Below are 27,974 nucleotides of genomic sequence, written 5' to 3' on the forward strand. Positions count from 1 at the left end.
TTTTCTCCGGCTGATCAAAAATAAATTTCGGCAAAGGACCCCCCCCGCCCCTTTCCCTCCTCGTCTGGAATCTCCTCTTCCGGTGTGGCCGAGAACCATCGCGACATATCCTATTGATCATATCGCCATCACAGGCTGAGTTTTCTTGGCGAACGCGGGTTCGTATCTCGCGTCTTCCGTTTCCGCCGTCACTTCGGCGAGATGTCTACGAGGGGAGATCGAGAATTGAAGTCGTGGACTGGCTGCTGAAACCCAAGATTTTACTCGAAGCTTGCAATATTGTCTATTAGTCAAAAGGTGATAGCACGGCCTTGGAATGCAACAACAGATGGCATCTGTGTGTTGGACCTTCTCGTGTTTTCGCCGACATGTGCCTATCACCCATTACCTAATATGACAACATTCCAAACATTTTGTGAGGAGTGGACATTTTAGAAAGGATAATTTGAGATATGAACACAATGACCGAAGACTCGTATTTCTGAATATCTATCTTTTTCACTTTGAGCAGACCATTTGAAAAATCTCTACTCTAATGACATATGCACAATAAAAGTAAAACAATATATTTGGCGTCTGATCACCATGCGAGAGATTCGGGTTCGATTCCCGGCGGGGGAGAACCTGTATTTTTTTCCACCTGTTCAAGCGGGTCAGCGTCGTATAAAGTGGATTCCTGGAGGAGACGGGGGGGGGGGATAAAAGGCGGCCAGGGGCGTGGTACTGACCACATCACAACCACCTTCGGTCGTGATCAAGAAAATGTGGGCCCTAACTCGACACCCCCTATACGCCTCCATGGCGTGGTGCAAAGCACAGGGGAACACTTTACTTTTTTACTTTAATAATCTCTTTCGCTTTCTATTAAAAGTTTTTAAAAGTAACAATTAAATATAATAAAATACATCATATGTCCTGCACCGTGGCCGTGCGTTGTAAGGGGTCAGGCTTTGGACAGGTTCGAGTCTTCTAGGGGAAGCGTAACAACTTTTCTGATAAGATTTCGCTCCGTGTATGTGACATGTGGCCACCCACCATTGTGAGGAAATTTGGGAGCTACGAGTGAGTAGCGTAACCCGGTCATGGAAACTTACAACAACGGCTGGGGCTCCTTCGTGCTGACCACACGTCACCTCGTAACTGGTTGGAATATCTGCCACCTCTGCAATCGGTAGGCAGGCAGGCGTGCCTTGGCCCTCAAGGACTGTTCCGCCACAGGATATAATAATATATACATTATAATAATTTAATGCTGAACATGTGTGTGTGTGTAAATTATGACCCCCAGAGATTTCAATGATTTTGCACCCTGCCTCGTGTTGTACAAAATCCAACATGGAGCTATGACAAGATGGCAAAATTCAGATTCCCAATTTCCGGGAACTTTATTCCTCCCCCCGCCCCGTGAGAAAACTCGTAAAGTTTCGTGTCACAACAATGGGGTTTGGTAATTATTCGACAAAGCTTTTAGGAGCTCTCTAGGATGGACCGTGAGATTAGCGTGAATGTTCCTGGTCCGAAAAAGCCGAAGAACTCTTCCATAATCTGCCTTAGATAACGCTTTGAGTGGTGTTTCCGGTGACAGAAGGAAGCAGCATAAAAGCTTTCTGCAGATATTTTTTTTTTCTTCCCGGTTCCAAAAATTTCGTTCCATTGTCACCCAGAAGTAATCCGCTGGCATCCTTCAGTTGTTGATGCATTACGTACATGACAAACCGAATTCAAAACATCTCCGGGCCTCCCCGATGGCGTAGTGGTAACCTCGTCGCATTGTAATCCAGGGGTCCCGGGTTCGATACCTGATGGAGGAGGCTCGTATACCGCGTTTGTTACAACCTGTCCCAGTTCCCGCGCTAGCTGATCGCTGGCTCTTCTCCGTGCTGGGGAAAGTCAAACCCAGGCAGCCAATTAAAATGCGCAACGTGGCAACAGCGTCTACGTAAGCGCCTCTCTTCTGGCTTACATTCGCTCCTCGCTGCCCAGCATACGATTTTTTCCTCGTTTCTCATTGGCACCGAAACTATCGAGCGATCGCTAGCGCGGGAAACGGGACAGGTTCTAACAAACGCTGTATAGTTGTTCGGATCTCACTTTAAACTCTTATGCCCAGTCCCGATTGTCCTTACTGTGCATAAAGTGGAATTAAAAACAAAAAAGCAATGAAAACATCTCCGCGAAGATCTTGTAAATAGGCACTAGATCAACAGATGTCGCTAAATGTCCTCATCAAAGAACTTGTAACTAAGTACTAAATCAAAGATGCCACTGATTGTCCTGATCCACTCAATGCTGAAGGAACTTAATAAAAAATCTAAAGGAAAGATAAAATAGAATTCCCGAGTGAAAACAAATGTTTACCGAACACCATTGTATATAATACAAAATGAATACACTACCACAACAATTATTCAAGCACTCCACGTGTGTGTGCATTATACAGGGTGATTCAGAATAATTCGTCCGGATGATTGCCCTGTATATTGAGGTTGCAGCGTCGCAGTGATCACTGATACGTCAAGACACTGGTGAACTTGTGCCTCCTCGTGTCTAGTTCCACATTAGTAGAATACTAGTTAAAATCCAATAAGCATGGGCATGAAGATGTTTAATCAATTTCGGTTTATCCTGTCAGAATATTCCATCTACTTTCATAGGTTGATTTTGTAGGTGGCAGAGCCCGTCACCACCACTAGACAGTGTTCGCGGGTTCGAATCTCTGCCTGAAAATGGATGTCCTCCTTGCTATTTGTCTTCATACCCATCTAGTCATCACTTGACCTTATTGTTGCGATTAACCAAGAGTGGAACAAGTGCGACAATAAAAATACAAATACAATGCAAAATACATTTTGTTGGTTTACTTTCGTGGCGGTTCATGTCATTTGTAGAGATCCTACGCAGTGTATTCGAATTGTCCGAGAAAGGCTATTTTATCCCATAATAGCAACAAACTACAATTTCAAAACTTAATCCCGAGAAAGTTATTAATGATAGCCCTAGAGAATTGTGGTCTTGTGTAAGTTGCAGGAAGTTGAAACAAGGACGTTTCCTAAATTCGATGACACGATTCTTTTTTCTTTGAAATCCCGCACAGGTGGAGAACTTGTGGACGTCAAAGATAAACTTCTCTACTATCGATCTAGGCGCGGAATTTTTAAAAAAGTCGACGCTGTCGGTTCCCGTCTGAAGTTTTAGTGCGTACGGATGAATGTTGACTGTGTGGGCCGACGCTCCCCTCTTATTTGCAAGTCAGATAGTGATAATTTGCCGCCTGCCAGGATTCAGGTGATAAAAGCTAGGCTCGCTCCAGAGAAGAGGCTGGATGCGAGTGGAGAGAGTGGGGTTCCGGGTGATAACTGTTCGTCCTGTCTAGTCCATAAAAGCAAAGTTCATCGATGGTTGCTTTTTGCGAGGGTGTCGGTTGCAGGGGACAACTTCCTTGCGAAGTTTTGCATGGTTGTGCCCGCGTCGCGTGTGGTTCAGTGGTAGTCTACCCCCCCTCTCCAACCTCCTTTTCACCCTCCTGAATTTTTAACCCGTTCATTCCCTGCGTAAGCCCTGCCTTGGAGCAGCCTGCAACCTGAGAAAATATAGGTTCTGAAGTGTTTTGAACGCACAGTCAAGTGGTCCGGGGTTCGATACTAGCTGGAGGCACATGATGGTTCGAATCCACTTTATATTGTAGACGCATTCCCGGTTATAGTTGAAGTCCTGATTCGAACGACAGTTCGGTATATTTGACAGCTCGAGAGGAAGCCAGTCGGACGCGGCTTCGAGCCAGCACCTGTTTTTCTGAAGAGCGCTGTTGCCACTTTTAACTGCAGTGTTTAGACAGCCATCCATTGATTCTTTGCGACGTTATACTCGCAAGTTTTCGTATTGTATAAAATAATACAATAACACAACCTAGCAAACATAACGCAGCCGCAACCTGACGGTTAAGGTCATGCGATGCAATTTCCACGGGAGTCTTCCCAAGCCCTTCCGCCCATGGCAGTGTGCCAATTAGTTCCCTTGGAGCCAGATCTGGCTCTTTCGTGCACTCTAGCCGAACCCTGTGGCTGAGTGGTCAGCACATCGCGCTGCGACTCCAAGGGTCCCGGGTTCGAATCCCGCTCGGGCTTGGTTATTTGCGAATGTCCATTCATCAATTTCATCACTCATCCCCATCTTCACAAATTAGCCAAGAGGCACAAAACGCGAAGTAAAATAAACTAAATGAATCAATCAATCTCTCGTGCACTCGTTCGGCTGTGAACTTGGACGCCCATCCCCCGTGCCCCACTATGATGCCATCTCTGGTTCCGACCCACATAGACCACCTTTCGTCATAATTATACATTTTGCACGTGACGTGATATTGTTATATTGGCTGCGTCGCCCCACTCTCTCTCATATCTCCGCAGCTACTTCTTTATAGAGCAATATTAGACGTGAAATTGACATATTGACGTCAGGGAATTCTTTACTTTCGATTTCATACCACCATCGGTGTATTATTGAGATGGGCGATGCCGCCGGATCTAAATGTTGATAACTAAGAATAAATTGTCATCAATTTAGAGTTAACGATAAAAGCAGTTCCCCACCCCTTTGACAACTAACATTACCCTAGAAGGCACTTTGTCCAGCCATCGTAAATCTAGCTCCATGAGAATCAGTTTTAACTCCATTTAAGGTGAAATTTAGTTCTTTTATACCCATCAGGTTTGGCAACATTGCCAGGAGGCAAGGAAAACAGCATTGATCATATGGGAGTATGATTTGATTTATTCTCTTGTGAATATAAAACTTCCGATGGAATAGAAAGATATGTCAACGGGAAGAGAGCAGTTTGAAGATGAATTTCACCAGCGGAAAAGTCGAAACTTCCATTTGATTAGCCGTAACTTGATGTTGAAGTTGATTCCCCATAAGGAATACATGGGATTCCGAAAATTATTATTCATCATATTTTTCAAACATCGTGTCCAGCTTAATAATCAACATAACAAAATGTTTGCACTTGCAACATGGAGAGAAATTCATACTCTTGGATACACCCAGGGTTTGTTTTAGTAGCAGTGCCCATTGGGGCAATACTGAAATAAATGCACAATTGGTGCGTAATTGTATCTCCTCGCCTTAAGAAATCTTTCAAGAAAACTGGATTGGTAACATCTCATTTACTCCACGTGGACTTGACAAAAGTTGTCAGTTCCTAAAACAGACGCTATTGGTGGAAAAGTTTTGATATGCTGGCTCCACGCGGACATGACGGATGCTTGTTTACTCCTATAACACAGGGAACTGATCTTTTGGAACATTCTTTGACGTAAAGTGGCGTTCGAATCAGGTCCTCATCTGTAGCCTGGTTGGACGTAAACTCTAATACATCTCAAAACCTATTTTCCCATGAACATGTATTTTATCTTCTACTTTTGCCGGTGGGTAGGAAAGGAATCTTGACTTAGTGTGAGAACGTTCACTTTTATTCTCCTCTTCCTTTCCCCTCGGTAGCGGTTCGAGTCTGTTGCACATAGTCTTGAAGCAGTGTTGCAATATGAGTAGAGATGTTACCAGGAAGGAACGAGAACTGGGCAAGTTTTGGGATTTGATTGTGAATCCTTCGCTACTGGAAAACCATCTTGATAATGGCATCGAAACTAAAAAAAAAAATTCGTTCCCGATCTTGTAAACGAGATCGGGATTTTTTTTTCAGGTAACATGTGTACATTCTCAATTTTTCCAGAACCATTTTGTACAGCCCATTCGCTTCCATCTTTCATATCAAGCCTGAGAATGACGGTGCAATCTTATACAGGGCTACTATAAATGATTCATTCGATTTTAAAACATTGCATTTTCCCAAGTATTGCACATACCGATATGAATGATACATGAAAATAACTGTAAACTCACAAAGTTGACATCGTGACAGTGTTTTGAAATCGAATGAATCATTTATAGTAACCCTGTGCAGTACTTACCTATGTAAAAGTGGCTGTTGAAATATTTTCTCAACGTTCATACATTTATTAGTGGGCGAATTCACACATACAATCCCGTGCGAATTAATTGAAATACGACAAAAACTACACACGTTATGTATTTTTTGTACTTATACCGTAATTGATCAATTACACTAATCAGAAACAATAAATTACATATTCGTAATACTCCCTCTGTCCCATAATTATTGTCCGGTACACTTTTGTTTGTTGTCTCATAATATTTGTCCGATACGCAAACTGTGACATTGGTGTATACAGAAGAAGAAAATTAAACACGGGAATGAGTCATACAACGTTATTACTCAAGGATCAGTACAAATTTGCCGATCAAATATCCAAAAGACATAAATAAAAAGTCACCATTTTGGCATACCGGACTATAATTATGGGACAGAGGGAGTATTTCTTAATAGCTAATATGTTCTTCTTTCTGTTATATAATTTGTATTACGCGATTTGTCATAGATTCATAATCAAGAAACTATAGTAAAGTTTGCGACACTATCATGCATAAAAATATCTTGTTCCGAATAATTCGCACGGGACTGTAGCATTTATGCTAGCAAAGATGTTAAATGAAATGCTTCCCTGTTGACGGGAAAAATTGCGTAGGACAAATTGTAAAGGAAAAGCTGTTCACGTGCCTTTTCCCTCAACCTCCGTGGATTGAAACTTCTGAGGGGGAAAAAAAGCAATTTACGATCCTCTAGGATGGCAACACTGCGACGTGGTCACGGGCGGACTCTCAAGCGTGGCTCGGGAAGCCAAGGGCGTTGCATCCGGAGATTCGCGTGATCGTTTCCCGACCCTTGTACGGTCAAGGTCAGTGTCGGGCTGGCTTCTGCACGCGAAAGCCTCGCGGAGTTCCCAACCTTTCAGCATTGACTTTGTCGTGATTTTGTGTACACCCAACGGCGAGAGAAACAGTAGGCAAATTGTCCACCACCATTTTCATTCGGTCTGTATTACACAATGTGATGACAATGAATTGAAATAAAGACGTCAATAATGCCAGCTTCGAACCAACATAGTTTCATTCCTTAAAACAACACAGGATGTAGAATAAAACAGTAATAAAAATAGCTGTGAATAATTTGCTTACCATTATCTTTGCCGTTGACTGTACTACCAGGGTGGCTACCCATCGGGAATTTTGCTTGAATTGCTGGCTCCGGGAATTCTGCGTGAATTTTTCTCCACGAGACGTAAAAAATGAATTTTTATTATTCCAAGTCCAGCAAGTTTTTCATAGTTTAGCCATTAGTTTTATCGACGAAGAAATAGATAATGCTGCGTGGGAAATAAAACAATTCTCTCAATTCGTTTACATTGTTCTTTGTAGAAGAACAATCTAACTTGTAGAAGAACAATCTAACTAACCGACTGAATACTATTGCAAAGTAAGGTAGATTTTAATTTTTTTATACAATTATTTATATATATATATAAAGGTAGTGTATCCCGTGATGTTTATGACTTGTTTTTTAATATATAATTCGAATCTGAGTATGTGAAATGGCAAATGTAAAGTCTGCACCTTAAATTATATATTTTAAATATATGTGTGGCCTTGAATTTTTTAAAGCTCGCCTTAAAAACCGGGAATTATACTTGAATTTTATCATGGTCCTAGAGTGGCCACCCTCATTTTCAGGACATATTCTTTGAGGGGGAATTAGTCTCTGTAGTTGGAAGTCTTGGTATAACCAGTCAATGAACCCCTCCTTCTTGTATCTTTATCACTGACCTTTCTACATTTCGAAGTAGTATTCCTACTACATGGAAATAAACGGGAGATCTAATGTTATAACTCGGCCGGCCTCCGTGGCGTAGTGGTTAGCACAACGCGCTACTACGCCAGGTGTTCGGCTCATATCGTCCCTAACCCTCATCCTCGCGATTAGCCAAAAGTGGCCGAAAAGCGAGGTCAAGTAAACCAAATCCATCACACACGTAACTTCCAATCACCTGAACCGCAAAGCTAAAAAAGAAGTAGGTTTCCGTCCATATAGCACCGTGCCATGAAGACACATTTCAGCGGATTCATTCTCCATCTCGGGTCATTTTGGAGGTGTTCGGCACCACGCTCAGTCCCCTTTACCCCCAGGAACCCGTTCATTTGAGACTAGGTGAACCCCAGAACCGATCTATGCGGGGACAAGGCCGGAAAAATCCCGACCTTAGATCGTCCACCCGAGGAATCGAACCCGGGTTTCCTCTGTATCAGTCAGGCGCCTTACCGACGAAACCACAACGGCATAAATACATTTGCAGTATATGTATGCCAAGAGAACCTAACCTAACCTAACTTAACTAACGTACGATTTTCGCGTCTGAAAGACCACATAGTTGCCAGCGCGTTGTGCGATAAAGGAAGCCCGTTGTTTGTAGCGCTCTGTAGAAAGGTAATCAGGACATGCATGTTCCAGGCTTCACCATCTGCGGAGGCATATCGCAGTGCGTTGGGAAATGATTTGTTACACAGTCACTCATGCTGATTGCGCTCTGTATACGCGTTGTTGTATGCAGCCGCAACAGCGAGGCCATGATTCATGCTCGTAGCGTGCCACATTCATGCTGGACTCTTTTCTTACACGAATGTGTCATTTGTCTCGGGTGAATGGCGACAGTATCAGCATGTGTGTCGTTTTGCTAATGTTGATAAGGGGGGGGGGGGGGTAATCGCAAACCAAGGCCCTGTTTGTTCACTCTGTGAAATCGCGTGAGCTGTTTCCCAGCTTAGCCAGCCACAGTTACTTTTTTGAAAGCAAGGTAAAGGTACCCCTTGAACGCATGCCACGAAGGCAAAGCATATGGGGTGATGCGGAGATAGAGAACTTCACATATTCTCGGCCATAGATGTGATCAGCATAACGCCCGGCTACCATTACCCCCCCCCCCTCAGGGTTGTCCCCAGGTACTCATTTATTTATAGAAATACCTAGAATTTAGAAAAAGTCAATATGCTGACCAAGGCAGAAATTAATTTTATTATAAAACATAAACTAAACGTAACGTTTCAACCTTCTAGCAAGGTCTTCTTCAGACTCTGCACTGTTTGCACATTTGCTAGAAGGTTGAAGCGTTACGTTTAGTTTGTTTTATAATAAAATTAATTTCTGCCTTGGTCAGCATATTTTCATATCATGGAAACAAGGCTTAATGGTGCTAAAATTTAGGTGTGGAATTAGGTACAGATTGTATTAATAAAACAACAGGAAGAATTGATTATTTATTGAATATCAAAAAGGATGTTTGTTCCAGCAAGCAAAAAGTAAAGTTCCTGATTAATATTTTATGCATATTATCATAAATTGTGCGGTGCAAGCATAAATCTTTTGTACTGTCCTCCAAAGTGATCCCTGTATAATCCTTGCCTTCCAATATGTTCAGATGGAATTAACAACCATCGATTATACAAGAAATGCTGATCAAGTATATTTTCCCTATTTAATTTTACTACTTTTACTAAAGCTTTCGGGGGGTGGGGGTCAGGACCTCCCTAAATAGGTCCTTGATTGTTGAAGAGCTGATCTAGTTTTGTATTTTAAGTTCCGAAGTTCCCTCGCCAGGGCGGATACGGGAATTCATCGAATTACGGGAATTATGCGTGAATTTTTCTCCGTAGATAGGAAAAATGTCAACTTTTATTGATGAAAATCCCATTAAATTGATACATATTTATAAATGCCCCGAGACATGTTTTACACAGATGAACTTTTATTTTTATCTAGGAAGGAAAATAAACTAAATCTGCGTGGAAAATAAAACAGATTTCATTCCGTTTACTTTGTTAGTACCCTTTACACAACAATCTACCTGGCAGACTGAAAATTATTGAAATATATCTTAAAGTTGATTAGGTAAATTTTGGTTTGAAACTCTTATACAAGTACCAATTTCATACCCTTTAATTGAATTGAATTATAGTTTTTGGATAGTATCGGAAACGCAGAGATTCTTTATATTGCTAATATGTTCCTGGCGTATGTGTGTGTGAGGCTGTAATACGTAAGGTTGAAATAGAGGAAACATTTGCTTCTAAACTTAAAATATTTCATGGTCCTAGAGTGGCCAGCCTTCTCACAGAAACACACGTCTTGTTCATGAATTGTACGGTTGATAGTTTAGTACCTCCATCTTCATTCTGCATGTAGAGCCTGTCAACCTTTGCGCCTTCCGGTAACTACCTACAGTAATGCATCTCTTTATCTCGGCCGCATTGGTAAGCGCATCGAGCTAAGTTCAAAAGGGAATGACGTAAGCAAGGGATGAAAAGCTCCGCCCAAAGGCAAGACTTAATACTTTTCAGCAACCATAAGAGCTAAAGAAAGAGCTGGGATGGATTTTTTTCACGAAAGAAAATGATGCAGGTGAAACAGAAATTGATAGCAGGAAGATCTCGGATATCTCATTTCGCCCCTTTTCCCCTTACCCTCGCCAATGGGGGAGGTTGGAAGACGTATCAAAAGGAGAATAGGTAATCTTGGGAGGTTTCCTACCCTCTCTCGGGACCCGAGATTATCCCCCAATGCACAGGTGCTTCGGATCACCCTGGAGCAGTTCATTTCTTACCAGCGGCCCGGGCTCGGTCGGCAATCGCCTTAACAATGCGTTATTGTTGCGGCTTCCGTGCCATTCTTGTTCCATCTTCTGCCAATTGGTCCGGAACCTCGGATGATCTCCTCTCGCTCATCAGTGCGTTGGGGATATTTTGCCTCGATCTTGCACGAACCTCTCTGCTTTGTGACGTAGGAGGGGAGATCTCTTTCCTGCAGAAGCTGCTTCATCCGGTCACCCCTGAACTGGTTGAGGTGAAGATTGGAAAAGTGTGATTTGCAGAACTCATATTTTTTTTCTCTGGTAGCAAGACTTCGAATCCAGAGGTAGGTTCTAGTTCGGTGGAGTAAGGAAAGCAATCTCATTCTCTGAACTAACTTGAGCATCGTATTATCTGACGCCATCAATTGTATATCTGAAATCTCTCGACTGGATGTAATATATATATATCTTGATTTCTCCAAAGCATTCGACTCTATAAACCACAACTACCTCCTACATAAATTATCTCATCGTTTTAATATTCATGGGAAATTTCTCTCTCTGCTCAAACGCTACCTCCGAAACAGACAACAAAAGGTTTTACTTTCCGGAACCTCTTCTTATCTGGTGTTCCCCAAGGCAGTGTTCTTGGACCTCTTCTCTTCATCCTCTACCTTAATGATCTTCCAGAATATCTTTTTGACTCTTGTAAAAACCTTCTTTTGTTCGCCGATGATTGCAAAATATACAGTAAAATATCAAATTTAAATGACATGGCACTTTTGGAAAAGAACTTATATTCCCTAATAAAGTGGTGCGAAATATGGAACCTGAAACTTGATCCTCAGAAATGTACCTCAATGACCTTCTCCTCCTTAAAAAAAAATACATTTAGTACGCAATATGTCATAGAAAATAATTGCGTTCAAAGGGTTGCATCACAGAAGGACTTAAGCGTCATATTTGATTAGAAACTCTTCTTTTCTGGGGTGTAAGGGCTGACCTTCCACGTAGTAAACCCAAATGTCAACCTCACTTCCACGTTAGTACACCCTGGACTGAAGACTAACGAGGCTCTGGCGACTGGCCCCATGGCCAGTATAATTTTGTTTGTATTGTCCTGTTGTCCTTATGTGTGCTGAGTGCCCATTTACAGCCTCAGCTTTTAACAGAAGTCAGAACATTTTAAGATTTTTAATTATGCAACGTTAGAGTTGTTCTTAGTAATGATAAGGGGCTGGACCCCGTATAATGTGACGGGAGCAAAATAGCCTAAGTGCTGACGCTCCCACAATTTTAAAATCAAATCAAATCAAAACTCTTCTTTTCTGACCACATCTCTGCAGTCACTAAGGGTTCCATGCGTATGCTGGGTCTCCTCTGTCGTTTTACTGAAATGAACAACCTGTCTGCTCTCGGCACTTTTTACAAATCTTTCGTTTCACCTAAACTTGAATACTGTCTCCGATCTGGTCTATGGCATGCCCCTCAAAATTCTGTTCTAAATTTCTTCCTGGCCATTGTTCGCCACCGAATTCCATCCACAAAACATTTCCAAAAGTCCATCCTTCTGAAAATGCTAAATATCCATACCCCTCATGATAGACACATACTTGTAGACCATATTTTCCTCCATAAAATAACCAATGGGAACATAAGAAGTGATAGTCTTCAAGAAATTCACTTTCGAATACCGTCCCGCACCACAATGAGCACTCAACTTTTCACATATCAGAAACCCAGATTTAAGCCTAATACAGCGTTCTCTCTTCCACATACTACCCGGCCAATACAACACTCTACAAAACCAAGTTGATATTTTTGAAAACCAGTCACTCCCATACGATACGAAGAAAGTTCAAATTATCCAACAATGCAATTAACAAAAACATGACGTCATTAAAGATTGTTTCAAGCGGAATAGGCTTCTGTTCGAATTAAGGTGTGTTCACTGTACAGGGTGACCATAAAGTATTTCTACCATTACAAGGTTTATTACAAGGAAAGTATTAAAGCTACACCTGCATGGCTTGCAGCAAAAGGAGAAACTGAAACTTTGTTTGAGGTAGCGGCTGGGTTTGTGTAGGAGGCGCTGCATTCTCTGGAACTAAACACGTCGTATGTACAGGAGAAAGCTCGAATGTGTGTTATGGTATCATGAAACCAGTCACAGATTGGTGTGCAGCGAAATTTTAGGCGGGAATATGGACGACCACTACCTGATCACAAAATTTAGGTGCACACAAATTGGTGACTGGTTTGATGATACCATAAATCAGTGGTTGGTTTATAAGAATGATGCAATATATTCCAATAGAGAAGAGAAGAGACTGCAGTTAGCAGGCTTCGCAGTAGCGTCTAATGCTTCGCTTCGGCAACTCCTTTGGCGCAATGCGCGGCCTTGCTCCAGAGAGACAGACTCGGGACAGAGTATAATAGTTTATTTGTGATGTTGGGAAATACTTTTTGGTCACCCTGTATGTGGTATCAACGCGATTTCTACCCAATGGAATAAGTTCGTGGCGGTCAGTATTTGCACTCGATGAGTCAAAATTGCCCATCAACGAAGACGAATGAAAAGGCAAGAAGCGACGTCATTAATCACGTGATCTTTGAAATTGCAATTATTCTGCAGAGTGGCGCCTTCCGTTTCAAGGTGCCGATTTCACATTTCATTTGTCTCTTTCTCTCCCCGCTCCTCGTACTTTGTGCAGAATAATTCACCGGGAGGGAGGGAAATGCATTTGCCTTATTTCCATCCTTGAGTGGCACAAACTCCGTCACAGGGAATTATGCATATCCCGCCTGGGCCCTGTATAAATCCGAGCCATTTGAACTCGACACCCCGGGGAGGGGATTGGAAAGCGCGGACGCTAAGAGGATGCCGGGATTGCGATTAGCTGCTGTATAAAACACAAGTGTTGCCACTCTGCGGAAGTACCAAGCTCGGTGAGGGAAACGTACAGACACGGACGCTTCTGGGATGAGCCCACCTCCGTGGCAGAGTGGTTAGCACAGCTCGTTACGACACCAGATGTCCCAGGGTCGAATCCCAGACTGGGGCATGGATGTCCCTTATCAATTTCATCAAATCATCGCTCATCCTCGGCGTCGCGATTAGCCAAAAGTGCCAGTTCAGGGAAGGGAGAACTAAATTGAGAGAGAGAGAGAGAGAGAGAGAGAGACTGACTCTAGCAGAGGGACTCTGGTGGCGTGCTCAATCAATAAATGAATCGAGCATTGAATGTGTAAGATTACTTACCTAGTTTCAAAATAAGACACGAGGAACTTCTAAACGAAAAACTAGGTTTTTTTTTTTTAATGTTTATAATGGAAAAACAGAAAATCCAACTTTTTTGCAACTCTTAACACGCCTACAGTATGTTTGCAATATTTCCTTCTTTGCAAATGTTGCATTTGATTTAAAATTCCAGCATTTAAGTGTAGCGGATGGCAACACTGCGCTCTTGAGCGTGAATATGCACATGCATACTAATTTCGCCTCGTTTCGGCGCAAATTCCCAAAGTGTTTTACGAATGGCCCAGTTGTGCTGCGGTTTATCCATCTTCCGGAATTGAACAGGCTCCCTGGAAGCTCCTCCGGGCGTTAATTTAGAATACGCGGGTAGGCAACACTGGCGCCATCGACATGATGGTAATGATGTGGCTTGCTTTGACGAGGATCGGCGCAAGTCGTGAATAAGGAAGGCCGTGGCCATCGGCTCATATGCATTCGAGAGGACGGCGCTTTTAAACCGGTGCCCCCCCCCCCCCCTTTCCCTTGCTGGACTGAAAAACATCCATCGCGGCAGAATTTCATTCCGGCGAGTTTTGCATAAAATCAGAAGCCACGCGGGATCTTTCCGGGGGTAATTAAAAACATTCTGCGGACCTCCCTCTAGGTTGGCGATGATGTTGCTGATGAAATTGAGCGCGTGCGCTTTGTTGAGATGGAGAAAGAGAAACCAGGAGTGGCCTTAAAGCTGGTTTGTTGCCAGCCAGCGAACCTACCCGTATGCTGATACGCTATTCGCTGAGCTGACGTGGCGATAACCTGAGAACCGCACTGCTTTGATTGGTGGCTCGTGACGGACCAAACTCGCATCCAAGTTGCCAGTGCGAAATAACCAAATACTTCATGGATGGATTTTTAACGAATGAATCTGATACTGTTTAGGTCTGCGTCAACAAAGTCGTTTTCCAAAAACGTACGCGATAGTTCAAACTGAAAAGAGTTTTGCGAGTTCGGAAGTCCACTTCGTGCACAGATAGGCTAATCGGGACTGGGCCTGCAGTTTCATATCATTTTATTTGTCCGCATCATAGGACCGAAGTCCTATTCGTAGTGTACCATACCTCTCATTCATGAGTTACACTTACCTTTGTAGAAGGTAGGAAATACGAAAGAATGAGTTTACTTCAACAAAATGCATGTGAATCCTAATATACACAAAGGTAATGCCAATAATACTGTATGTACATCATAATGTTAATACATAATATAGTGTAACAACATGTGAGACACTGTGAATCGAACCCGTAATCCCTTGATTAGAAGGCAACTACGACGCACTACTCCTTCGAGGAGCATCATGTATGCTCTGTTCAGGGAATATCTGGAGCCAGCGATCGAAAGCAAGTCTGCGCAAGTAGTGACTCGAGAGGGAACGGGATTGCATGGAGGGGGAAATAGAATGCCTTTGCAGCAGCTTGTACAGCAGTCAGCCCACGAGAAGATCCCTAAACGAGAGGAGACGGGGTGCAGGGGTAAAGGGAATGACTGGTCCATTTGCAGATTTTTGGTGGTAGCAGGAAGTCTTCTTCTGCGGTCAGTGTCCTTGTGGAAGTGTATGGGAGTTGATTTGCGTCAGTGTATTGTATTACTCATCCTGTACGTTACTTAGCCTGTATATAAGAACTTCCAAGAATATATACGGAAACTACCTGCGTCGCTTCACCTGTTGTAACATTGACTCTGGGAGTACTCTCCCTGCGCTACGTCACTTCACTTCGTCGGGGATCTTCTAGTGAGCGGTCAGCTGTACTGCTTCGCTCCTTCCACCCGCTTTCTCCCCTTCTCTACAGTTTTGCGCGGCATTGCTCCACACATTCCCAGAATAGAGTGCAGTTCGCTTCCACAACCAATTCTTTAGGGGCCGTGGATTAAGACGATTCTCACCAGCATTGCCATTGAACAAGACGTTGAATAAAAGGTGGCCATACACGGTATCCATCATTCGGAGGCTGCGCCCCCTTCCCCTCTCCCGTAACGATGGGAGCCTGGAGGTTGCATGCTGGGAAGTTTCGTGCCCGCTTCGGAGTAATGCAAGGAAGCAGAAGAAGGAAAGAGCCTATCGATCTGGAAGAAATGAATGGAATCCCGGCAAAGCAGAAGGAACGGAGGGAGATTTATTTCCATGATAAGTTGAAGGGAACACGTCACCAGCGTTGGATAATGATATTCTTGTTCCTAGCTTGCTTATTATGTCGTGTTCCTCTGACGGGAAAAAATGCTTGTTTGCATCGATTGGTATTGGGAGGGCCCCTCCAAACTCCCAGCCTCTGGCGTGCTGCCTCGAGGCATATTGAATTCTCACGTTAATAACGTTCACGAGAAACAAAGCGCCTGAAGTTGTCACTAACAGCCAATCCATGCATGCTCCTTTTTCTCCCTGCGTGCTACGAGTGAATCGGCTGTTCAAACGTCTCTCTTTCTCGAGTAAGTCTCCTTTTTTGTTGGCGCAGAATGCATGGAAATTGGAGCCTCTCTGGTGTTTAAAGGCGCGTGATCAAGCGGTCCGGGTTCGATTCAAGGCGTTTTAACTTCAGCTGTCCATTTCTTGCTATCCTTTACGAGGGAAGTGGCATTCATTTGGATAGCCCACCATCGCAGATTCGAACACAAATAGTTCAGATCGTTTGTGCACGGTAAAAGTTTCGTTTGTGCACCAACGCAAAACGCCAAAATTAGCAGCACGTCATTTTGGGGCGGGGGCTGTTTAAATGCTAGCTAACCTCCCTCCCTCCACCTTCTCAGACTTTCACCAAAATGTTGCGAAACAGTGCATCGTTTGTTCTGGAGTTCTATGGATTCTGCAATGTCATAAGTAGGACTCGGAAGTTGAGGAAATATCGTATTTTTCCCTAGTGTCCGAAGACGAGGCCCAACATAATATATGTTCATTTTAGGTAATTGTAGGCCAGAAAAAGGTGGGTTTTATTTGTCCTTTTTTGCCTTTTTCGGCGTTTAAAGGCTTATTTGTCTTAACGTTGTTTTTTTCCTTCGACTTCACCTTCTTTCGACTACATTTTTACTGCCCATTCTCAATTCGAATCATCAGTTCATCACCTATTAAATCTTAAACATCCTTTCTGTAGTAAAGAAATATATATATATATTTACCCAACTGAGGTAAGGTTTCCGAAGTCCCATTCCTGTAACCGTAGTGTGGTTAGGCCGAATATGATTTTTCAAATTGTTAATCTAAATAATATATAATGTCTGAAAGAAGGTGTATTTCATCCATATTGGTTTTTTTCGCACTCTGTGTTCCAAACCACCAGAATTTTGTATTTTTTTATGCATTAAATATGTAATTAAAACTGAAATTATTAATTAATTTGGATCACATTTATACGTCCGTTTTAGGTCCTTTTTTTATATTTATAGGCTTTTTTTTGGCAATTTATAGGTCTTCAATTTCAGAGCCCTATTCATAAGCAACAAAGAAAGAATGAGAAATGGAAAATAAGAGAAAGATAATGGAAGAGAGGAAAGCGAGAGAGCTGAGGAAGAAGTTTGGAAAGATTGATTGATTTAGTCTATTTTGTTTAACTTCTCTGCCAATTTTGGCTAATGGCGAAGATGATGGAATGACGATATATTGCTGTAGATGAAGGGACATCAACTACACGCAAGTCACATAGAGAATTATTCTGGCCATGAGTCAAGACACCAGAGCCTCGCTAGTCTGCAAAGTGCAGTCCAGGGTGTACTACGTGGAAGGGTCACCCCTTACACTCCCTGTAAAGAACGGAGGATGTGAAGCTGAGAAAGATAACGAGAAGAGAAAATGGTAAAGAGAATGGAGAAGAGAAATACAGTATAAGTAGAATGGAGGATAGTTGTGACTGAAGTAATACATGAGCAGGATGCTGAATGTTAGTCATACCATTTTGCACGCAATTGCAAATGGTTTAACTACGAAATGTCTCAATAATTTCACTGAAATGACGCTTATTCCAAATATGTGCTTATGTAGTACTTTTTACACATAAAATGTGTGTGAATTTGTGAAATGTGTGTTTATTTTTTTGGCAAGCAACGCAACCACACTAACTGAGCGTTGCAAGTGTTAGATATTCTGACTTGGGCGCCGCGAAAAATCTTAAAACAGCAAGGGTGCCGTGAAGCGTGCCCTTTGATTCACATGTACTGTAGGAGATCGTTTTAAGAATCTTTGTGCGTATGATTCGCTATTGTTTACCAGTGCTTTGAGCCTGTTTCCTTTAGTCCATATCCAGACAACACAGGATTCAATCCTCAAGTTCAACAGAGTAGTGACAGGACAGTGCCCAGCCTTCTTTCATAAGATGCAGCCGGCATGGCTAGTGATGAAGACGGCACCTTTACTCTCATCCACCCGACGGTCCTCCCGGTTTGGCCAACTCGGATCGAAAACTGGGTCCGAAGACGGACGTCACCTGCTCGGCGTGTTCCGCACATGGTTTCCGGTCGCTACCAGCTGTTTCCTGTACTTCGATGACCCTCCAAGGCAGACGCTCGCTTCTTGTCTGCCTCGTCCTGCACTTTGGCACCCTCGTCAGAGAATGCCGAAATTGCATTTGTAAATTTGTATTCGTTTTATTTTCCATCGCTTTTCTGCCATACGTGACTTGTCCCGACGCTGAGGATGAATGATTGAACATATCTTAAATCGCCTCGCTAACCACAGTAGTTAGAGCACTTTTGGTATTAGGAGAAGGTAGCTAATTTTAACTATACTAGAATTGAACAGAGAAGAATAGGAGAAATGTAGGTGGCCGAGGGATGCGCCAGCACTCACCTCTGCTTCCTGGCTGCTTCTCTCAACGATTCGCTACTAAAGTTGTTACTAAAAAGGGGGCCTGCCTCAGGGAACCCTTCGCTTATATAGTAGCCAGTTCCGCTGTACTTTGCAACCTCCGCTTCCTGTGGAATTCTCCCATTCAAGTCGGAGCATTCCAGGAGACTGAGAATTCCAGATGTGAAGTAAACCTGCATGCAAACGTTCTGCACCCGCACCTCTAGACATCTACAATATGAAGTGGATGGACATCACCTTGAACTTGGAACCTTCGTAGCGAAATTCTATGCTCAGCGAACTTGTAACTTTCTTGTAGGTATAGTTCCCCGCGTATATAGCAGTCTCATGAAGGCACATTTAGGGCTACTATGTTCGCGGAGTACAATAATACAACGCGAAAGATCACCCAAAATGCACAACGTGTTGGTGTCTTGTAATCCTATATGTAACTTTGTTGTGGAGGTATTGAAGCTGAAAGAATAAGGTGCCAGTATTTTGTATTTAGTCCCGTGAGAACCAGAGGGACGTGACTCCTATGTATCAAATTTACTGGAGAGAGGAAACAATGTATTCCTAGGAATAAGTCTGACTGTTAAGAGTCAGTTAATTGGAGATACGTGACTCAACCTTACTGCTAAGGATTACAAGTGGGGGTATGTCAAACTGACTCCAAAGAGAGCTCTTAAGAAGAGTTCATTTAAACATAACTGAAAACCACATTTTTGTAGTTACGTTCCTCTGGTTTTCGTATATCTATTTGTATTGTTTCACAATAGGGAGCTTTCACACCGTAGCGACAGACGACTGTTTTAGAATCGCGTGAAAAGTTGCCATTGATTACTTTGTTCTCACTTTGGTGCTAAAGCTCCCTTAGAAAACTGATTCAGTCAAAACTACCTCCATCTCTTATTGGACGACTAATTAACTAACTAACCTTCTCTACCTTCTTAAACACGAAGGTTTATGGCTGCATCAACACAAGCCTTCCATCTGTCCCTCTACTGGGCAACATCAATCCAATCTTTTCCACCCTTACAAATTTCCTTTTGGTTCATCTCAACGTCATCCCTCCATCTTCGTCCTAGCCTTTCTACGGGTCTCCTACCTTCAGGTTTCCCATAAAAGAGAAATTATGAAATTAACAAGGCATTTTACTTAAATTCAGAATTATGGTGAGGTAAAAATTTTCCCAGTTCTACACTGGAAACGCTTAATATATTCCCACATATACCATTGTTATCAACCTTCACCCCGACCGCTACACAGGACGTACGTCATTTCTTACGAACGGGCTTGCGTGTGTGTAGTTATAGTAATCAGCATGCCCCATCAGAACGTACGCCTCCTGCCTTACGATTGTACCAGCGTGGTTCTGTAGATACGGTGGAAGGGGAAGAATGAAAAATTACCATTTTTTGTACTGATGTTATGTGTAATGAGTGGCATGATTAATTAATGATTTCCCTTTCTTTTTCTTGCAGCGAGGATCGGACGAACTGTTGTCACAGAGTGGAGCGGTCAGTAATGGCTCCGTCATGAGCCCCCAGCCCAACCACACGGACAACAATAATGACGCCAAGAAGGTAAGTTGCTCTGCATTGTTGCGTTTAGTATGTTCAAAATTCTACTTTTTAAGGGCCAGTTACTAGTTCCTTTTGTCGTGACAGTCCTTTTGTAGACCCTCATCGCTCTTTCAGCATCACTTTTCACCTCACCTCATCTATCCAGCTTTTCCTCTGAGCAAATGGCTTACATTTCGTTAAGTCTTTCGGAGAATTTCATTGTGTCATGCTTTTGGACATATCCTACTAATCCCTACCTTCGCCCTCTGCCCCCCCCTTCTCTCTCTCATTCTCTCTCTCTCTCTCGATTCCGTACCATAGCGATCATAGAACTATTTTCGTTATGCAAATGTTTCTCGAAGTGTGGTTACAAGTGCTCAGACAGCGACGTTAGAAAATTGTTTAGTTTCTTTTAAAGAAATTCTCTATATTTATTCATTGTTTATACTATTGGATACTTGGATAAACAGTTAAGACCTTATTGTATGACAAAGTAACGATAACGGCTTCACTTTCGGAAGCACAGTAACTAACGACTTTCTCTTGTCAATAACTTATCCAACTCTGACCGTTGTTCATAAGCAAGATTGGTGGATTGGGGAAATTTTTATGGCCAACTTGTCTGGATATTTTCTTATCCACATAGTGCTATTTGGGTGAAATTCGGTGGAGCTTAGCAACTACCAAACATCTACTTATTGTATTAATAAAGTACGCAAAAAATAGTTGTCGAATTGAATAAATACATATCCAGGTACATGTTACTCCCCGCCAGAGAAAAATCTTTGAAATTCCTTATCTGTTGTATCGAAGTTACCGTGAACAAGGGGAGATACTGGAATGTTGAGGAAACAGTGAACAGGTATAGGATTACAAGACGGAGCAGTGTGTGGATTTTAGGATGATCTAATGAATAAATTCCGTGTTATAATCCTCCAAACACATTAGAAGTGTTCCTAATAAGTGTAGTTATTTAGTGCAGTGGTTCTTCACCTTTGTAAGACAGTGGCCCGGTAAATTGTATTTTTAAAAGTCGATGCCCTGATCTCAAGAATTTTCCTCGTAAATTCCTTTTCGGTTTTTAAAATGTTATGCACGAATTAACCTGGACCATTGAAATTAAATATCAATAAATAAAATGTGGCGTAATCATAAGGAGTAATAGTTCTATTACGTCTAGGCTTGTTAATATAAAGGTTGTCCCAATAAAAGCGACGGATTTAATATGCTTAAGAAAATACTGTATATTTACAAAATGACAATTTTTTTTTTTTTACATCATTACAACGGGTAAATGTTCAGATTTAAGAATGAAAGATGACATCCGGCATATGTCCCCCGACTAGATCGAGGGCGCGGTGTTTTAATGTCTGCTGTCAAAGCTGTTTCCTCACATTTTTTGATCAACTTGCGAAATGTACTCTCTCTCACTAGGAGCACTTTCACGTCCAAGGATTGCACGAAGCTTCCCAACACTCTCTGCATGACACTCGCCATTCATGTAATGATTTTTCTTTATCAAAACTCGTTGTTCCTTTGTGTAACGCTCCATGTCAATTAAGCTGCAACACTCACTGATAAAGGAACTTGTAAGAACAATGTTACCAACCCAACCACAAGACATGTTGCGAAATCAAACTTGGCATTCTTAAATCGGAACATTTACCCGTTGTAATGATGGTAAAAATACTTTTCATTTTGTTTTAAAAATATATTCTATTATGCATATTAAATCCGTGACTCTTATTGGGACACCCTTTAGTTGGCAAAATGTTCGTGTGGTAATCAAGTGATTGGATACCCGTTGGAGGTCCAGTCTTGGTTAGCCTATTTGTGAATAAACTAAAATATGAGAATAGTATTATGTGCCCAGTATAATTGACACTCGTGCCCCATACCAGCCCGCGGCTATACAGTTAAGAAACGCTGGTTTAATGAGCCGGTAAACTTACCTGGGTTCCATATGACATTGAGAGAACGCACATTCTCAACTTCCGCTAAAACAGTTCATTAAAAGCAAACGATATCACAGAAATTCTGTCCCCGGAAATTTCCTGTTCATGGAATTTTTATGGCCGACTGGCTGGAAATATTATTTATCCACATAATGAGTCTGACAAAATATTGTACTTAGTTTCAGCGAACCGTCCTTTCCCTCGGCTTGAAGGTATCCTTCTCAGGAGGCCGTGTCCGAAATTACTAAGTGAAATTCGGCAAAACATAGCTCCCAAACATTGGCTCCTTATATAGGGCGATTCAGAATTCCTATTACAAACTTCTAGCTTCTAGGCGTTGTAGAGGGGACTTAGTAGATCAAGTTTTGATAAGCCCATGTCCTGAAACGTACCGTTTTGTTACTACACGGGTGACAAGAGCTGCTCTATGTGGCGACCCTGAAGTTCGTTGCAAACTTTACCTCCGAAGGATGTTTGCATACACGCTCAAAAATATCTGGTGTGTACTGAATCGTGTTTGCTGCAGCCAGAACTCGTGCAACCAGGTCTTCCTCCGACACTACAGGAGTCTCATAAACAAGACTTTATGTGGCCCCATACGAGAAATTCAAGAGGAGTTAGATCCGGCGATCGTGGTGGCCAAGGAGTTGGTCCACCGCGACCTATCCACTTGTCCCCTTATGTTTGATTGAGATGTCGGGCGTCATGAGAAAAGTGTGCTGGTGCACCATCATGTTGGAACCACATGTGCTGGCGAGATAAGCCTAATCTTTTCGTGCAATGCGCTGGTAAGCGGGAACAACGTTGTGTTAGATAGAATGGCTAGGGGAAGTTTGTGTGTGTGCATGTTTTTTCGGGGTACAGGCTCAAGTTTTAAATTTTCATTATTTTTAGCGGTGCCAAACGAGTATTGTTCCTGTATTTAGGGAAAGTAGTCCCTAAGAGATTATCAAGCAATAGACAAACTACTCTTACATACAGTATATTCCTTGCAAATTTTTCTGCCACGAGAGGAATATTTTGCTACATTTTAGAAATAGAGTTGGTGTTTTAAGTCCACTTTGTGCATAGTAAGGCTAATCTGGGCAGGACCTACAGTTTAAAGTGGGATCCGAACCACTACGTGCCTCCATCGGGTATCGAACCCGATCCCACTTGATTACAAGGCGACGACGTTACCACTACGCCATCGCGGAGGCTCTAATCAGGATTCCTAGATAAGTGGAAAAGTTCGGGAAATCAACATGTGACAAAGTTAGTAAATTTCATAAAAATATTTAAAAACTTGGAAGGGTGGAGAAATCTGTAACATCCTGTGGATAAGGACATTCACAATATTTACAATCCGTTAATTGATACTTGTTCGGAAATGAAAGCATTCTGCTGCGGGCCGTCTGCGACGCATGCGCGCGAGCGATAAGACACACTTGCTCGAGTGAGCGCGGCCGTGCAACATACTACGCGCGCGTCTCCTACTATCTACGATGTATTAGACAGTTGTAATTACGGTTCTATATAACATTATGTATTATTTAGTATTATAAATATTCTAAAATCTAAATCGATGTACCGTGTTATTCATCTGGTAGAACTACGCCTAAGGTAAAACAGTTTTCATAAAAAGTCTGTTACTACCGCAACAATACAACAGTTGTAAACCCCGCCCCCCCCCACACACATATACATATATTGCTTGCAACTTAATTTAATTGATTTCATATTTCCACTCAGAAAATACCAATGAAATTAATAAAATAGTAAAGAACTGGAGAAGTCGGGGAAATGAGCAGAAGCTCTGTTCATTTGACATATTCGATCCCTTTTAAATTTTGAGCGTAAGTTAATCCATGCTATTTCCTCACTTTTCTCGTTTCGGTGTGAATTTCTAGGTAAGATATACTCTTACACCTTTCCTGGAGTATATTTTGCACCGGATTCTAGAAACCCAGAGCGTGGTAACTTATTAAAAGAATGGCCCGCGGCGACCGCGTCTAAATGAAAACGTGGATAAACCTTAACGTAAATTTTAATTACAATCGTGGCCCTTTTAATCTGTGCCGCTAAGGATGATATTAATGAGCAGATAGAGCTGGTCTCAGCTGCGGAACTTGGTGGCAATTAACGAAGTCCCATGCGTGGATGTCACCGTGGAGGCCGTTTTGCGAAAAACAAATTCCGAGCGGTCGGGGGAAAGGAACGTTCAGACAGTTAATTTTCTTTCGCATAAAGGAGCGGGGAGTTCCTGTTGTGATGTACAGCTGTCTACTTGTCATTCGGGCTTACAGGATCAGCTTCGCTGTTGGATGGGAGGACATCATTTCGCAGTGAAATAGTGTGCCCTCGGGACTTTTTCGGAAATAAAATGTCGAGGTTTAGCAACGGGAAAGAGTGCAACACTTGTGTGTGTATCTCAGGATGTCTACCAGTCTGGAAATGTCAGGAAAATTTACTGTTTTTCTGAAACAACGTTTTTTTCCCGTACTATTGCACGAAAAGGTAGGTTTTTGAAGGGAAAAAGTAAGAAATTTGCAATTTGTTGTGGAAAAACGCGCGCCCGCAGAGATTTCTGAAAATAATTAATTCAATTCAAATTTTGAAATTGTAGCGTGAAAACATAGACGAGAGGTGCCGTGAAATGCATCAGATTAAGTGCCTATACAAATTATCCGAGTGCTGGGGATCATATATGAGAATACTCTTAACTGGGGGAAAGCTTCAAGCCACCTTTCCCCCACTTTAAGTACTGCTGCTTCAAAGGCCGTCGCCTTGTAATCAAGCGGTCCCGGGTTCGATACCCGGTGGAGATTCATCCTCTGTCTGTTGATCAAGTGTGCTTTTAAGCAGCTCAGCTCAAACCGCTTCAAGGTTACGTTATAAAAGAAGATCGAATCTTCGACCAAGAAAGATTCCTTGCCGATAACGCCAATTTATAATAAATTATTCAGAATGATCCGCTGCAGACGAGAGACGCTGTTAAAGAATTGCAGTGGGAGAGAGACTTTCCACCCTCTCGTTCTGGAACACTCTGACATTCTGTTCGGGGGGGGGGGGGAGGCTAAAGGAAGTGCCCCACTTCTAGGCGAAGAGCGGGTCTCCTTTATTGACTCCACCCCCCTGAATTCGAACAGAATCATCTGCCGCCTCGCTCCTAATGTTGCGATAATTTTCCCCCTGTCATTTTTTTCCCGGAGGACGGGGGCCCGCCCCCCAGTTCCGAGTTCGTAAACGGGAGGCGAGGCGGGACAGCTCCTTCCCCCCGAAGGCAAAGCTACAACACTTGGGGAATTTTTACGACATGGCAGAGGAAAAAGGGGGAACATGCAACCATAATCACGCTCTGCCGGGCGGGGGCGCTTTCCCCCTTACCCCCCCTTCCCTTCGGAGCGTCGCGAACGCTCGGGCGAGAGGCTGTCGGGATCTGTGCCAGAGAGAACTGAGTGGAAGGAGCTTTCTTGTTCGTGTAGATCGTAAAAGAAAACACCCTTTCGTCGACGTATGAACATTTCGCATTGATGCAGTGAACGAAACTTACGCACGTAGGGGCTGCGTTTCGTTGTAGATATGGATGGCTTACTCACTGGGAATTATGCGTGAGTTTTTCCCTGCAAATTTTATTAATAAAAGTCCCGTTGAATTTATACATATTTGAAATTCACGGACGCTAGTTTTTCATAGTTTAACTTTTATTGTTATCGAGGAAGGAAAATAAAGCTGCATGGAAAATTAAACATTATTCTCTCAATCAATTTACTTGAATTTTTCTCCAAAGGACTCTTAACAATTTGACAGACTGAAGATTATTGCAAGATATCTTGAAGTTCATTAGGTAAATTTGAGTTTGAAGTTCTTTTAAATTAAAGAGATAGAAATAGAGAAAGCATCAGCTTGTACCCTTGAATTTTTGTAAAATTCATCTTGAAAACCGAGAATTATGCTTGAATTTTGTAATGGTCAGTCACCCTGGGATATCTGTCGTCTCCACAGCTTAGCGTGCAGTTATACTCGGTGCCTATGGACGCTCGAACAAGCTGAATGTAATCAGTATGTATGTAACGACGCAGCACCGGCTCAGTTGTCACTTCACTACCCTCTTGTCCCGGGAATCTATGGAGCAGGGAATGGAAACAGGTCCTCTGCCCAAGCAACGTTCACGTGAGAGAAGTGAGTGCTTGTATAGGGCAAGGCGATGGCAGCTAGAGTGGAACCACAAGCAAAGAAACCTGCGCAGACCGGCGACTCCTGTGCACCATACTCCCGCGAGGAGGGGTGGAACATGCTTCCTTATGGCCCGAGCTGAAGGAAAGAAGGGAAAGCTGCACGGGGACTTTTCGTCCAAGGGTCCCCCCCCCCCTTTGTGGCCGCTCTATACTAATCGTTTGCAGCAGAGCGCACTGCTTTTCTCCGCCGACTCACATTTTCCCCTTCTCTGCAGTTGTGCGTGGCCTTGCTTCACTGATTCCGAGACGGGGTATAGGAGATAAAAGCACGGAATGTACGATAGTCTCTTGTTGTAAACGCACGCCCATGAAAATAGGTGGCTGGGCAGAATTGCGCTGGTGTCACGCATGGGGAAAGCATACCGAGAGCGGGACAAAAGTCGGTGGTTCCCGCGCACTGTTTGGCAACGCCTAGTTCCAGCGTCAGACCGACCTCTCTCTCCGGGGGCACTTTTGTGTCATCCCTGACCTTGCGAGCAATTACTGTCAGTCGGTGGCTCAGTCGGTAACGCGTCTGACTACCGTGCTAAAGGTCCCGGGTTCGATCCCCGCCGCCCACCCAGCGTCGAATAACATGGGTACCTGGGGGGTAAAGCGGTTAGGGGCGTGATGTTGATCACATCACCCCCACTCACGACCGGATCAAGAAAGTGTGGGTCGTTACCCGAGGCGTGGTGCTATGCACAGGGGAGCACTTTACCTTTTTGGTATCACATGGACTACAAAGACCAACTGTACAACGAGATCTTTCATAATCTTAAACCTCCGAACAGACGGGGTTGTGCACCGACGTTGTAACAGCGCGAACTTCCGCTACCCGCCTAATTTTACGGCCGTTTACTTAACGGAAGGGGGTGTAAAGTTATTGAACAACCCTCGTATAATGGACTTGACGGTGGGCGAGAGGTGGCATAATCCTATGTCTGTTTTATAAAATCTAGTGGATCGTAACCAGTGCGTGCAGTTTGCGAAATAATCTTCCCGCATTCACACGCAAAACACTTGTTGCGAATTGGATCTTGCGACCTGTAAGAATAATTATCCCATTGAATGGAACGCGGTTCGAAATCGTTATGCGGTCACTGCGGCCGTCAAAGTGGTCAGAATTTAATATGACGCAAGGAAATAATAGCGCCCTTGCGGTCTTCTCACCCAACCCTCCGCCCCCTGCGCCCTTCCCTCCATTTGACCATTTCCATCAAACACCCCCTTTCTCTCTCCCAAGCGCCCCAGCGTCTCCTAAATTTTGCCACCGGCGAGGGATGAATTATTCGATCGATGCTAAAACCGAATTCCTACCCCGTCGAGGTCCCGAGCTTCAGCCATGTATCAAGAAGCTATGCAGCCGCGGTCGGGAATGGATTCGTTTGTTGGATTCTGTTCTCTCTATATTCGTAATGCGTATGCTGTGGTTTCCCTTAATATTTTGGGACTAGCAATTCGGAGGTGGGTGGTTCGAGACCAACCTGACATTTTCGCTTGGTTTCTCCTCGGAGCAGCGGTGCTCCCAGCACGGAAATTTCCCAGGAACGTTGAATTTGGGAGTCGTAAATTGCGGGGAGAAGCGAGGAACTGGGAAATATAGACATCACCCAGGAATGTAAGGCGCCGCACTAACGTTGTATTTCACATCGGTTGC

The 27,974-nt window shown here is 43.1% G+C and overlaps 1 protein-coding gene across 17 annotated transcripts in view; it reads left to right on the forward strand.

Annotated features, from left to right (window-relative positions):
- The window catches only part of heph (polypyrimidine tract-binding protein 1 heph), a 1,248,713-nt gene that overhangs the window by 1,021,217 nt on the left and 199,522 nt on the right, over nucleotides 1-27,974 (forward strand). For all 17 annotated transcript variants that reach the window (XM_083112799.1, XM_083112794.1, XM_083112804.1 and 14 more), the window contains one exon: nucleotides 20,083-20,184. In XM_083112799.1, the coding sequence (XP_082968925.1) occupies nucleotides 20,083-20,184 (102 nt within the window). The remainder of the gene's footprint in view (nucleotides 1-20,082; nucleotides 20,185-27,974) is intronic.

The sequence above is a fragment of the Lepisma saccharinum genome, chromosome 26 (genome assembly GCF_977018435.1).
Source record: "Lepisma saccharinum chromosome 26, izLepSacc3.1, whole genome shotgun sequence".
NCBI classification, from domain to species: Eukaryota; Metazoa; Arthropoda; class Insecta; order Zygentoma; family Lepismatidae; genus Lepisma; species Lepisma saccharinum.